Source organism: Genypterus blacodes, unplaced genomic scaffold, assembly GCF_046128005.1.
Source record: "Genypterus blacodes isolate CSIRO-AG114 ecotype Tasmania unplaced genomic scaffold, CSIRO-AGI_Gbla_v1 ptg000310l_1, whole genome shotgun sequence".
NCBI classification, from domain to species: domain Eukaryota; kingdom Metazoa; phylum Chordata; class Actinopteri; order Ophidiiformes; family Ophidiidae; genus Genypterus; species Genypterus blacodes.
This window is the reverse complement of record NW_027467099.1, coordinates 150,001-162,500: the sequence shown is the minus strand read 5'-3', so window position 1 is coordinate 162,500 and position 12,500 is coordinate 150,001. Positions and strand designations below refer to the sequence as shown.

Here is a 12,500-nt window from a genome sequence, read left to right as displayed (position 1 = left end):
CCGAACACCGAGAACACTTGAGTTTGATAGAGCAGTTTGAGACTCTGTGACCTGCTGAGCTGCGACACGCACGGCGGTGCTGCCATATGACGCCATAATCTGAGCGCCAAAGGAAAAAAAAACATGAGCCAACATCCAGGAGCGATGTCACCACGCTGAAGCTTCACCTCAGGCGTTTAGGTGTCAGCTGTCATTCACTGGATGAAGGGAATGAGCGGCGCTCCGGGTGGAGTGTGATGAGCAGACCTCAGGAGAGCAAAGTCAGACTGAGGGACGCATGTGGAGCAGCACAGGCGGGTTTGATCCCCACTGAGAGGATCACATGAGGAAACATGGCAGTGAGGATGATGAAGATTAATGCTGCATTTGAGTCGTGTTGGAAATACACATTGTGTAACTTGAGAACTGCAAACAAAAAGCTGCCGAAGTCACAATAACAAAGTGTTAGTCAGGATTCTTCAGGCTTCAGGAGTTCAGCAGCTGTGACCTTCTGACCTTTGGGCTGAAACTAAATGCCTCAACACAGATGAATGTTAAATAACGACTGAAACGATCCATGCATCAAAGAGCCAAATGTGCTTTACACTTCAGTGTCTCCGTCGTTTGGAATGGTTTTGCACTTGAATGCAGCATTAGCTCCGCCCACACTAAGCTGCATGAAATCACCTGTTATAATCAGCCAATCAGAGGGGTTGCTGCTTTAAGGAGAATTTAATCCAGTTTATAGTCTAAAGGACGTGGATGAATCCAGATTGTGGATCAGATCTGAACTCAGCAGGACGACCTCAGGGTCCACGTTTGGAGGAACTTCCGGTTAATGTGAAGCAGCCGACGTAAAGATGGAGGAAAGGCGGCGGCATCCAGTCAAACAACTTTAATACTGCCACCCACAGCGTGACAACGGCTGTTACCATGGCGACCAGTAGCTGTTCCCGAGGTTAGAAGAGAAACAAATTGGCAACATAGGCTCCTCCCCCAGCAACAAAGTTAAAGGTAGAGAGCTAAAATGGGGAGGGGCTTCAGTGAAATGTGGCAGCAGCAACCTGGGGGGATGCGTGGGGAGGGGGGGGGGGGGGGGGGGGGGTGTGCGTGCGTGCGCGCTATTGGTCCTTCTTCTCTGATTCTGACGAGTCCTCCTTCAGCTCAGACTCCTCAGGAGGGGTCTCCTCATACCTGAGAGACACACAGAGAGAGAGAGAGAGAGAGAGAGAGACAGAGGCAGAGAGACAGAGGCAGAGAGAGACAGGCAGAGAGGCAGAGAGAGAGAGAGGAGAGCGAGAGCGAGAGTGAGAGTGAGAGTGAGAGAGAGAGGCAGAGAGAGAGAGAGAGAAAGACAGAGGCAGAGAGGCAGAGCAGAGCGAGAGAGAGCGAGAGTGAGAGTGAGAGTGAGAGGCAGAGAGAGAGAGAGACAGCTTCATAAACATTTTGTCCTAAAGTTCATTGGAGCTCCTTGAGGTCATCAGGTCAACAAACCAGACAAATGTAAACATGCACCCCCCCCCCCCCCTTCTGTTTTATGTTTACAGGAGAGGTCCTACTTCTCCTCCTCATGAGTGACATCTCCATGGTTACAGGTTCAGTCTGAATGTTATTTCTGACTTTTATACATTTAGAAGGAAACTATTGTCATTGCTACAATCTGCCACTGAACTGAGATTGACTTCATATTGATTGGCATTCAGCGATGGAGTGATGGATAGATGGAGGGGCGGAGCTTTGCTTTGGATGGGCCGTTTACCTGCCCAGGTGAGAGAGCAGAGGGAGAGTAAAAAGAGAGGGGCGGGGCCTCTACATGGAGGTGGGCTGTAAGCGGCGGCGGCGAGGGGAGGAGCCTGTCACCATAGAGACAGCATCCATGGAGCTCGCCAGGCTGGCAGGTGAGCCGCTGACTGTTGGGAAGGAAGTGAGCCTGGGAGAGGCAGGTAGAACTTCCTGTGAAGACTCATAACTAACCATGGGGGGGGTGGGGGGGGGCAGAGAGGGAATGTGATGCATGAGAAGAGAGAGAGAACAGAGAGTGAGAAGGGTTGATCTTACACTCTACAGAAAAGAAGAGAGGAAGAGGAGGCTGATGAAGATGATTTGCTCATGTTTACCTTTTTCATCCCTACAACTTATAAATCAGCTGTTGTCAATCAGGACTTGAATCACTGATTTGTCCCAATACTCTATGACATCATCCTGTAGCTGCTGCTCCACAGGGAGCCGGAGCACCAGGGGGCGCTGTTGAGCTCTGAGCTGCGTCCAATCAATCATCTAACAGAGCTGAATGAGGAAGACTTCCTGTCCCAATGGGGTTTAACATCAACGTCCCCCACTACATGACAAGCTGCAGTGATCTATCAATCATCAGTCGTCAAGGAGACGGATCTAAATGACTTCCTGTGTGTCACTCACCTGAACATCTCAGTCAGCTCTCCTTTAAGAAGAGCAACCAGCATAGGGAGGCCGATACAGGCCGGGACCAGGTAGAGCAGGGCAGGCTACACACACACACACACACACACACACACACACACACACACACACACACACAGATCAGAACAATGGAAACACTAAAACACATTTAACTGAATCTGAACTCAAGGTTGAGCTCAGTGTGACCTTTGACCCTGTGTGTACCTGTGCGTGTTTGAAGGTGTGCATGACGAAGATGGTGAGGCCCAAGCCCAAGATGTAGGCCAGGAAGCTGGAGTAGAAATATGTCCTGCTGTTCTTCTTCAGACTACACACACACACACACACACGTTATCTCTGTGTCTAAACATGAGGCTGACGAGCTGACAGGAGGAAGAGGAGCAGGTACCTGACATCAAAGCGCAGCAGCAGGGCGATGAAGATGCCCGGGATGACGATGTCCCCCAGACCCAACATGGCAAAGTTACTGGCTGATAGACCTTTCTCCAGAAGGTCCTGAGGGAAGACCACTGAGGGAGGAGACACACCAGAGCATCAACACACCAGAGCATCAACACACCAGAGCAGCTACACACCAGAGCAGCTACACACCAGAGCAGCTACACACCAGAGCATCAACACACCAGAGCATCAACACACCAGAGCATCAACACACCAGAGCATCAACACACCAGAGCATCAACACACCAGAGCAGCTACACACCAGAGCATCAACACACCAGAGCAGCTACACACCAGAGCAGCTACACACCAGAGCATCAACACACCAGAGCATCAACACACCAGAGCAGCTACACACCAGAGCATCAACACACCAGAGCAGCTACACACCAGAGCATCAACACACCAGAGCATCAACACACCAGAGCATCAACACACCAGAGCAGCTACACACCAGAGCAGCTACACACCAGAGCATCAACACACCAGAGCATCAACACACCAGAGCATCAACACACCAGAGCATCAACACACCAGAGCAGCTACACACCAGAGCATCAACACACCAGAGCAGCTACACACCAGAGCATCAACACACCAGAGCAGCTACACACCAGAGCAGCTACACACCAGAGCATCAACACACCAGAGCATCAACACACCAGAGCAGCTACACACCAGAGCAGCTACACACCAGAGCATCAACACACCAGAGCATCAACACACCAGAGCAGCTACATACCAGAGCAGCTACACAGAGCATCAACACACCAGAGCATCAACACACCAGAGCAGCTACACACCAGAGCAGCTACACACCAGAGCAGCTACACACCAGAGCAGCTAAACACCAGAGCATCAACACACCAGAGCATCAACACACCAGAGCATCAACACACCAGAGCATCAACACACCAGAGCATCAACACACCAGAGCATCAACACACCAGAGCAGCTACACACCAGAGCAGCTACACACCAGAGCATCAACACACCAGAGCATCAACACACCAGAGCATCAACACACCAGAGCAGCTACATACCAGAGCATCAACACACCAGAGCATCAACACACCAGAGCATCAACACACCGGAGCATCAACACACCAGAGCAGCTACACACCAGAGCATCAACACACCAGAGCAGCTACACACCAGAGCAGCTACACAGAGCATCAACACACCAGAGCAGCTACACACCAGAGCATCAACACACCAGAGCATCAACACACCAGAGCATCAACACACCAGAGCAGCTACACACCAGAGCATCAACACACCAGAGCAGCTACACACCAGAGCATCAACACACCAGAGCATTAAAGTGAGCAGCGTGATGAAGGTTCAGCTGCTCTGCTCAGCTTCATCCACCTCTAAAGTCACTAAGCTTCAGTTCCATGTTAGAGAAGCAGGTCACAACCTTTAGGCGTGTGTAAAGGAACACGTGAGGCTGCTGAGGCCTCACGGCTCATTGAGCCGCCAATCAAGACATGACCTAGATTTGGTCCACTTACATTTGATTGGTGCCTCAAAGGACTTGGCGACGGTTACCATGACGTTGGTCCCAAATACCTGAAAGAAAGACAGACAGACAGACAGACAGACAGACAGACAGACAGCATTCATTAGCCGGTCATAGACGTTGCTGCTGTCAGCCAATCAGAGTCCAGTACTAAGTCTCATGAAGACATTGAGACGCCCATGAAGATCAACTGAACACTAAAACAGCCTCACTTCCTCTCTTCCATTCTTCCCGCTCCTTTATTTTCATTTCTGTGGTCAAATGCAGCATTTCTACTGACATACACCCACAGAGACATAAAGGAACATGAAGAAGAAGTGTGTGTGACGCCTATAATGTCGTGACTAAACTCACCCAGAAGACGTCGTAGACAAACAGCCCCCCCAGCAGGATACAGCCGGTACTGACGTTGTTGAGGTGGAGCAGCTCCACGCCGTTCAGAGCAAACGCCAGGCCGAACAGGTTATTGGCTATCCAGTGCTGCGACACCAACATGCACACGTTAGGGTGACCTTTGACCTTTCAAGTAGCTAGAAACCTTTAAGCTGCAAGCAGACCAATTACATTGCATGATGGATGACCTTTGACCTTTCATGTTTACCTTTTTGAGCAGGTACCAGACCCCAACCACGCTGCTGATGAGCAAACACAGCAGGTTCTTAGTGTCAAACTCATAGTTGACAATTTCTGTAAAAGAGATACGAGCAGTTCATTCATCAGCCAATCACACGGCCTGAATGTAACGTGTGAACATGTGTCAGTAACATGAGATCACGTGTCAGTAACATGTGTAACATGTGAACAGGTGTCAGTAACATGAGAACACGTGTGAACACGTCAGTCTCACCTTCCTTTGACTCTCCAGAGCCCTGAGTGAAGAGCAGCTGGAACTGTTTGTTAGGGAACGAATCCGGAAAGAGACGAGACACCGCTGGACTGAGACACAGAGACACAGGTTTTTTTTTACAACCTGCTGTGTGTGTGTGTGTGTCTGTGTGTGAGAGTGAGAGTGAGAGTGAGAGAGTGAGAGTGAGAGTGAGAGAGAGAGAGAGAGAGAGAGAGAATGGATGGAAGGTCTTGGCTGCCCCCTGAAGGAGCAGGGCAGAAGTGCAGCTGCATGAATGCACACACACAGCATAATGTCACAAATATAGATGTGTGTAAATGTGTAAGAGATGAGGTCATGCTTGCTTCACCTCAGGGTGTGAGAGAGAGCGAGCACACCGAGAACGAAGAAGTACACAGACAGCAGCATGTTGATATACTCCTGAGAAAAGACCTGAAGAAGAAGAAGAAAACACATGAATATCAATGAGGTAAAGCCCCTGATGAAGTCCTCAGGAAACCCCCAGTTACCTTGAAGAACAGATAGAGACCAAACAGAGTGCAGCTCGCTATGATGGGGAACCGAGCGGCGTCTCTGCTCGTTATCGTCTCAGGCATGTCACAGGAGTTCTACAGAGGAGGAAGGATTGTGAGGGAGAGAGACAGAGAGAGAGAGAGACAGAGGGTGAGGGAGAGAGGCAGAGAGAGAGAGACAGAGGGAGAGGGAGAGAGAGAGGGGCAGAGAGAGAGAGAGACAGAAGGTGAGGGAGAGAGAGAGAGAGGGAGAGGGAGACAGAGAGAGAGTTTGGATTTTCAGTATCAAATGGTTCAAAGCTTTGTTGGCTTTTGTTTCAATAACGTATCTAACTGATCAATAAAGAGAGAAAGCACTGCAAGACGCACTACTGATCATACTGATCAATTGTTTTGCTTTTAATCATGGTAGTTTTTACTGTCAGGTCTTCAGTGGTTAAATTGGAGGAGGGGGAGAAGGAGCAAGAGGAGGAGCAAGATGAAGAACAGGAAAGTTGTTGGTTCTGATTGGTTTGCCTGATCAGACGGCAGTGTGACCTTCTCCCCACTAGATGTCCCTGTTCCCCACCTGAGTGAGGCAGCACAGTGACACATTCATCTCCTTAATGTCAGTATGATCAGTTTCAGGGGGCACTTAAAGGCTGCTCCTCCCCCCCCCCCCCACAAACCTTCAGAATCCTTTTATTCTATTGATCTATTAATTAATGACATACATTTGTTACTCCCACTGCTCATCATAGACACTAAAGGGACTTGTGGCCATTTTGCACCCCCTGCTGGCAGAGAGTGGAACACAAAACACTGCAGCTGTGAGGGAGGTTCCTGCGTCATACTAACGCTCACACACACACACACACACACTGGTTGATCCATAAGCTTCATACTCACTCTGAACCCAGAGTCCGACTCATTTTCTCCAAGATCCTACAGACACACAGACAGAAAGACAGACAGGCAGACAGACCGGATGGAGGGACAGACAGGTGTGCACAGACAAACAGGAAGAGAGGATCAGATCAGCAGCAGGACGACAGGCAGCTTCAGAGTGAGACGGGCAGAGCCACACACACACACACACACACACAGTTAGTTTGTGACCGTGTGAGGCCAGTGTGTACGTAGAGCTCCTCCCCCTCCTCCCTGACAGGCTGAGCCGGCCTCTGTCCCTCTGAGGTCTCAGGGTGAAGACGGCCTCAGTGTGGACGGAGGACAGAAAGGAAGAGTGAGAGTGTTCACCTTAAACTGCCTCCATGCAGCACACACACACACACACGTATGGTCCATAACACACAAACACCCACAACACAATAAAAGCATTCTAAGGAAAGTATGATCAAACATAAACCAGGAAATAGAAAAAAAACAAGGCCCCGCCCCCTCATGTGCAACTGAAGATGAACTCATTTTTGCCATCAACGCGCACACACACACAAATAAACAGAAAGATTTGTGTAAAGATGAAGTTAAAGTTAGGATAATGAATCTAAATAACTCAATGATAACATGTACTCAGTCAGATGATGTTCACTGTGTGTGTGTGTATGAGTGTGTGTGGGTGGGTGCGTGCGTGTGAGTGCGTGTTCCTCTGTGTGTGTGTGTGTTCCTGTGCGTGCGTGTGGGTGCATGCGTGAGTGTGTGTTCCACTGTGTGTGTGTGTGTGTTCCTGTGTGTGTGTGTGTTCCTGTGTGTGGGTGCATGCGTGAGTGTGTGTTCCTCTGTCAGTGTGTAGATGTTCTTCTTCTTCTCTTCAGGTCTGTAGGTCTCTTTTTTTGGAATTTGTTTTTATTGAAGCAAACATTGAACATGATATTGTCGTGTACAATGTAGTCACAGTTGTAGGATCTTTTGGAGATCATTTATTTTATATAGAAGGGGGGGGAGGGGGAAGAGGAGAGAGAGAGAGAGAGAGAGAGAGAGAGAGAGAGAGAGAGAGAGAGAGAGAGAGGTTGTATTATCACTACTATTGCTGTTGTTAAACTTTATACGTAGACTCTCAGGTCTGTAGGTCTCTGATGGACCCTGATGGATCCATGATCACATGTCAGAGCCTCTAAAGCTCCTCTACATGAAGACAGAATCTTAGGTACAACATGTTGACCTCTGACCCTGAGACCTCAAATACCTACAGACCTACAGACAGACAGGTCAATGGCTTCAGTGTGATGATGATGATGGTGTGCAGTAATGATGTCAGATGTTTTCCTTCAGTCAACACAACAACACGCAATTACATACAGTGTGTGTGTGTGTGTGTGTGTGTGTGTGTGTGTGTGTGTGTGTGTGTGTGTGTGTAACAGCTGTTAGCTAGCGCAGAGACCCCGGTGAGCAGCAGCCGGTCCAGGCGGCCTGAGGTTCGGCTCGGCCCGCAGCGTCCCGGTCCCGGAGAGTTCTCACCTTGGATTTGGAGCAGCTGACGGAGCGCAGGGCCCCAAAGAAGATGGGCAGCAGCGCCATGAGCACCAGGCTGCCGTAAGCCAGCGCGGTGCCCTGCGGTGTGGCCACGAATTTGGCGGTGACGTTCAGAGCCTCCGAGGCGTTCAGGACGGAGTCCGGGGCCGAGGCCGGGACGGATTCGGCTTCAGACATGTCGCGTTTCGAGGCGCACGGCAGCAGGAGCAGGAGGAGCAGGAGGTGCAGGAGGTGCAGGAGGAGGATGGTGATGCTTCCGAAGGTGCTCGAGCTTCTTCTCCGTGATGTCAGCGCCGTAAGGCCACGTTAGCTTAAAATGGCAGAGAGCGCAGGTTCGGTCAGAGGTCTCACTCCGCACGCGCCTGTTAGCACGCTAGCCTGTTAGCAGCGAGCATTGTTCTACCAAACATGGAAGTAAACAACACAGGTCGAACACTTAATGATGTCACATTAATGGCGCCAGGCTGAATACTTTAATTCAATTCAACTTTATTAATATGGCACCAAATTACACATATTGTGTGTGTTTTACTTTAATGCTGCTGTGACGGAACAATTTTCCAGTTAGGGATCAATAAAGTATATCTATCTATCACTCATCTAGAGTCCGACGTGCCCCATGAGCAGCACACAAGGTCAAAGGTTAAAGTCCCTTTAACAGGAAAAACAGAACCAGGCTCCATCTGCATGGACCAATGGACCAATGGACCCGACCCCACTGGACTCCAGCTGCATCCCAGTCACAGTCGGAGGTTGAAGGTTCTTTACTTTACTTTAGTAATGTCGTATAAGTCTCGTACCGTTTGTTTCCTTCCTGTCTGCTGAAGGAGAAAAACTTCCTCACGACGAATTAGAGAAGTGGAATCTGAACTTCAGGAAGTCTTCAACTAAAGCTTGTAAATAAGGTGTAAGATTCCTCTTCACAAACATAGACGATCTCTGTCATGAGGCTCCAGTCTGTCTTCTTCGTTGGTGGTACAAGTTGTTCTCAAATCAGGAGCCCCACAGAAATAACTGACTCATTATCGCCCCCTTCTCGGCGAGAGGTTGAAATATACTGAAGTTCATACCTCCACCTCGACAGATCAGTCCGCAGATTGGTTTTATTGTCAATATAAATCCAAACGTTTCACTCAGCAGTCACGTTTCATACTGTGTGTGTGTGTGTGTGTGTGTGTGTGTGTGTGTGTGTGTGTGTGTGTGTGTGTGTGTGTGTGTGTGTGTGTGTGTGTGTGTGTGTGTGTGTGTCTCCCCTCAGACTTCAACCAATTAAAGAATTCCATTCACATCTAAACATTAAAACGTTTTATTGAATAAAAAACACGAGGGAGAAAAACGTACAAATATTGTTCCAAATATTTACAGCAGTCTGTTTGGGAAAGAGACAGACAGACAGACAGACAGACAGTTTAAAATGAAGAGTGGATGCAATAAAAATGTTTTAAAGTTGAATCAAACACACCTGAATACAAAATCTGAAGGATGAAAGCAGTACCATGTGGATTCATGTCAGTAGGCTGGCACATGAACATACATGATATACTGCATGTTACAGGCAGACACATGAACAGAAGTTGTGTGACGTTCATATTGAGACAGGAGGAACATCTCAGTCAGGCTCAGCTAATGTGGAACACCAAACTCTCCAATGCAGAGCTTCATACTGAGCAATGTGTGTTTGTTTAAGTCACGTAAAAGTAAATAAATGACAGTAACACAACACCAGAGGGCAGCAAAGCCACACACTGCTGCTGTAAAGTCAATCCTTGATGGCGACGGCTGTGAAACCTAAAATCTGATTAACTGATCAATCACTGTGGTTATTTATCGTTAATCTGTGACTTCGAGCTGGTCTTTACAGTATGGGACAACACCAAAGGGTCGCAGATCACAGGATGATGGACTGCAGAACGGCAAGGAGGATCAGGAAGGGCGTGGCCTGGAGCAGGAGAGCAGAGCTCTTAATCTCCACCTCCACAGGATAGCGGTTACTGAGCGCAAGCACCTGGCAGACAGAAGCAACAGAGTTCAGAGTTACATCACCATGATCAGATCTAAATGAACCAGACCACGCCCACAGACAGACAGACAGACAGACCTACCTGTTCTAAGGGCAGTTTCAATGTTTTTCCGTAGTTGTAGGCCTGAGCAGAGTACGGCTTCATTGTTTTAAGGAAGGTTGAACTTGACACCACGATCCTAACACACATACACAAAAACAAAATGGTTGCCATAGAGATCCTGCGTGATGTAATGGCATACAGTACAGGTGGTGTGTGTGTGCTGACAGGTGTGTGTTTAGGGGGCGTTTTGCTGGGTTTGGGTTGTGGGCAAGGTCAGGATTATAGTGTGTGTGTGTGTGTGTGTGTGTGTGTGTGTGTGTGTGTGTGTGTGTGTGTGTGTGTGTGTGTGTGTGTGTACCTGTCATAGGCACAGCTGGTCTGGTCTGAGGCAGTGGTGTCTACTCGGCGTCCAATCATCCAGTAGAATCCTAGGCGAGTGAACAGACGAATCCTCGACCGGTCTGCACGAGTCATGTACGCACAACCGGCATGGAAGTTACCCAGGAACATCACATTCTACACACACACACACACACACACACACACACGGTCCAGATCTCTTACAGCAGCCTTGTGTATTATATGAGATGCTGACTGGCAGCATGTCCCCTCCCTGATCTGGAGGTGAAGCTCACCGTGTTGCTCCACAGCTGGACGACCTTCTCGTAGACGTCGTAGAGTCGGTCCATCTCCTGCACGGCCAAGTCGGGTTCAGCACGCAGAGGAACCAGAACAAAGTCCTTCACAGCTGCATGGTGGAGGTCAGGCTCAGATTAACTCAGTGTGCATGAACATGCTGCATGTTCAGATGCATTAAGATCAGATCAGAATAGAAACAGTCACAGATAACCTTTGACCTGGGCCTTGTGTTACACTGTGTTGTGTTGTGTTACACTCGCCCAATTTTTTGCTGTGGAACTGAACCACAAACGGCTCTCTGACAAAGGACGACTTCTTCCTGTACTGATACTGATTGGTCAGGATTACGTCCTGCTTCCTGTTTGGAGAAGAAGAAGAAGAAGAAGAAGAGGTGTGTCAAAGGCAACATGTCCGTGCTGAACCTTCACACAAACACACACGTGCCTCTCACCTGTAGATGAAGACGTATCGCTCCATGGCGTCAGGAGAGTTTCCCAGAGGTTCGCTGATCACAGACTGGTACTCATGGTTCTCATACCTCAACACACACACACACACAGATGTTTGTCAGCATCAGGCTTCACAATCTCACACACGCACCAGTGAGAACATTCTCTCTGCTCATTAGTCAGAAATATCTGGGGGCGGAGCAGCCAATCAAAACAGGAAGCCATCAGTGTGAAAACACCAAACCCTGAGCTCATTCAACCACACATTAGGGTCAAAGGTCATAGGGATCAGCCTGGAGATGTTCTGAGCTTGTGCTGATAAACTCACTCACTGACTGAAGACAAATCCATCACCAAGCAAACAGAGAAGATGGAAATCAGCTGACAGATGGAAATCAGCTGACACCTGTTAGGCAAAGCAACGTGATCAGGGGCTAAAGTGGGCAGGGCCACTCTGATCTGTTGTGGAGTGATGCTCTGAACTCTTGATAATGAAATGAAATGTCAGTTTAAAAGACACAAAGTGTGAACTGCTGCACTTTAACCCCTGAGTCCCTAAATGGATTCTGGATTCTTTTTTTTCAGCACCACAGCGCCACCGCCTGGAGGACAAAGATGTTTGGTTGATGAGTTTGCGCTCAGTGTCACTGTAGCAGCGACATCAGAGTATCACTTTATTGGGAGAAGTCCACTGCAGGCCAGCTGATGATCAATCATCTACTTTAGCCTTCAGATGCGCTCTCACATTTGAGCTAGGCTAGCAGTTTCCCTCTGCTTCTAGTGTGTGTGCTAAGCTAGGCTAACCCCATTTATCAGACTGTTGTTTAGATGACATTCATTGATTTGAGTGAAAGGTGGACTCTGTGAATAAAGTGTTACCTGATTATGAGTTAGTAAACATGTCTAATAAAAGTCTCCATACCTGTCAGATTCCCTGTTGGAGGCAGACAGTATTCATGTTATTATTGATTATTGATTATCATGCTGCATGAACATGCGTGTCACCATGCAGAGATAACATAGATTATTAACTTATTAACTTATTAACTTATTAACGCTCTCTGAGGAGATTCTGGTCTAACTCTTAACCACGTCAACATTTCATCTCAAACATCCTCAAGAAACTAAATGTCCACATTTTATAGAAGCAGACTTTGGTTTGGACTAAAGAAAGAGTTCTAGACTCAGATGAACGTTACA

The 12,500-nt window shown here is 48.4% G+C and overlaps 2 protein-coding genes across 3 annotated transcripts in view; both read right to left on the bottom strand.

The window, feature by feature from the left end:
* The window catches only part of hm13 (histocompatibility (minor) 13), a 10,241-nt gene extending 1,172 nt beyond the window's left edge, over positions 1–9,069 (bottom strand). The window contains exons 1-13 of one of the 2 annotated variants that reach the window (XM_076137421.1): positions 8,950–9,069; positions 8,135–8,459; positions 6,629–6,664; positions 5,738–5,836; positions 5,578–5,660; positions 5,229–5,317; positions 4,983–5,068; positions 4,736–4,861; positions 4,374–4,431; positions 2,807–2,927; positions 2,623–2,725; positions 2,398–2,483; positions 1–1,173 (exon numbers count right to left, since the gene is read on the bottom strand). The exon at positions 1–1,173 is cut by the window's left edge and continues 1,172 nt beyond it. In XM_076137421.1, coding sequence (XP_075993536.1) covers positions 1,101–1,173; positions 2,398–2,483; positions 2,623–2,725; positions 2,807–2,927; positions 4,374–4,431; positions 4,736–4,861; positions 4,983–5,068; positions 5,229–5,317; positions 5,578–5,660; positions 5,738–5,836; positions 6,629–6,664; positions 8,135–8,326 — 1,152 coding nt within the window. In that variant the 5' untranslated portion in view covers positions 8,327–8,459; positions 8,950–9,069 and the 3' untranslated portion in view covers positions 1–1,100. The remainder of the gene's footprint in view (positions 1,174–2,397; positions 2,484–2,622; positions 2,726–2,806; positions 2,928–4,373; positions 4,432–4,735; positions 4,862–4,982; positions 5,069–5,228; positions 5,318–5,577; positions 5,661–5,737; positions 5,837–6,628; positions 6,665–8,134; positions 8,460–8,949) is intronic. The other variant, XM_076137422.1, reaches the window with a different exon arrangement.
* Positions 9,070–9,439: 370 nt separating this feature from the next.
* The window catches only part of LOC142988302 (deoxyribonuclease-1-like), a 4,757-nt gene continuing 1,696 nt past the window's right edge, over positions 9,440–12,500 (bottom strand). Inside the window, exons 4-10 of the mRNA XM_076137423.1 lie at positions 12,223–12,234; positions 11,303–11,389; positions 11,106–11,209; positions 10,848–10,960; positions 10,571–10,728; positions 10,252–10,348; positions 9,440–10,154 (exon numbers count right to left, since the gene is read on the bottom strand). Of these exons, the coding sequence (XP_075993538.1) occupies positions 10,038–10,154; positions 10,252–10,348; positions 10,571–10,728; positions 10,848–10,960; positions 11,106–11,209; positions 11,303–11,389; positions 12,223–12,234 (688 nt within the window). The 3' untranslated portion in view covers positions 9,440–10,037. The remainder of the gene's footprint in view (positions 10,155–10,251; positions 10,349–10,570; positions 10,729–10,847; positions 10,961–11,105; positions 11,210–11,302; positions 11,390–12,222; positions 12,235–12,500) is intronic.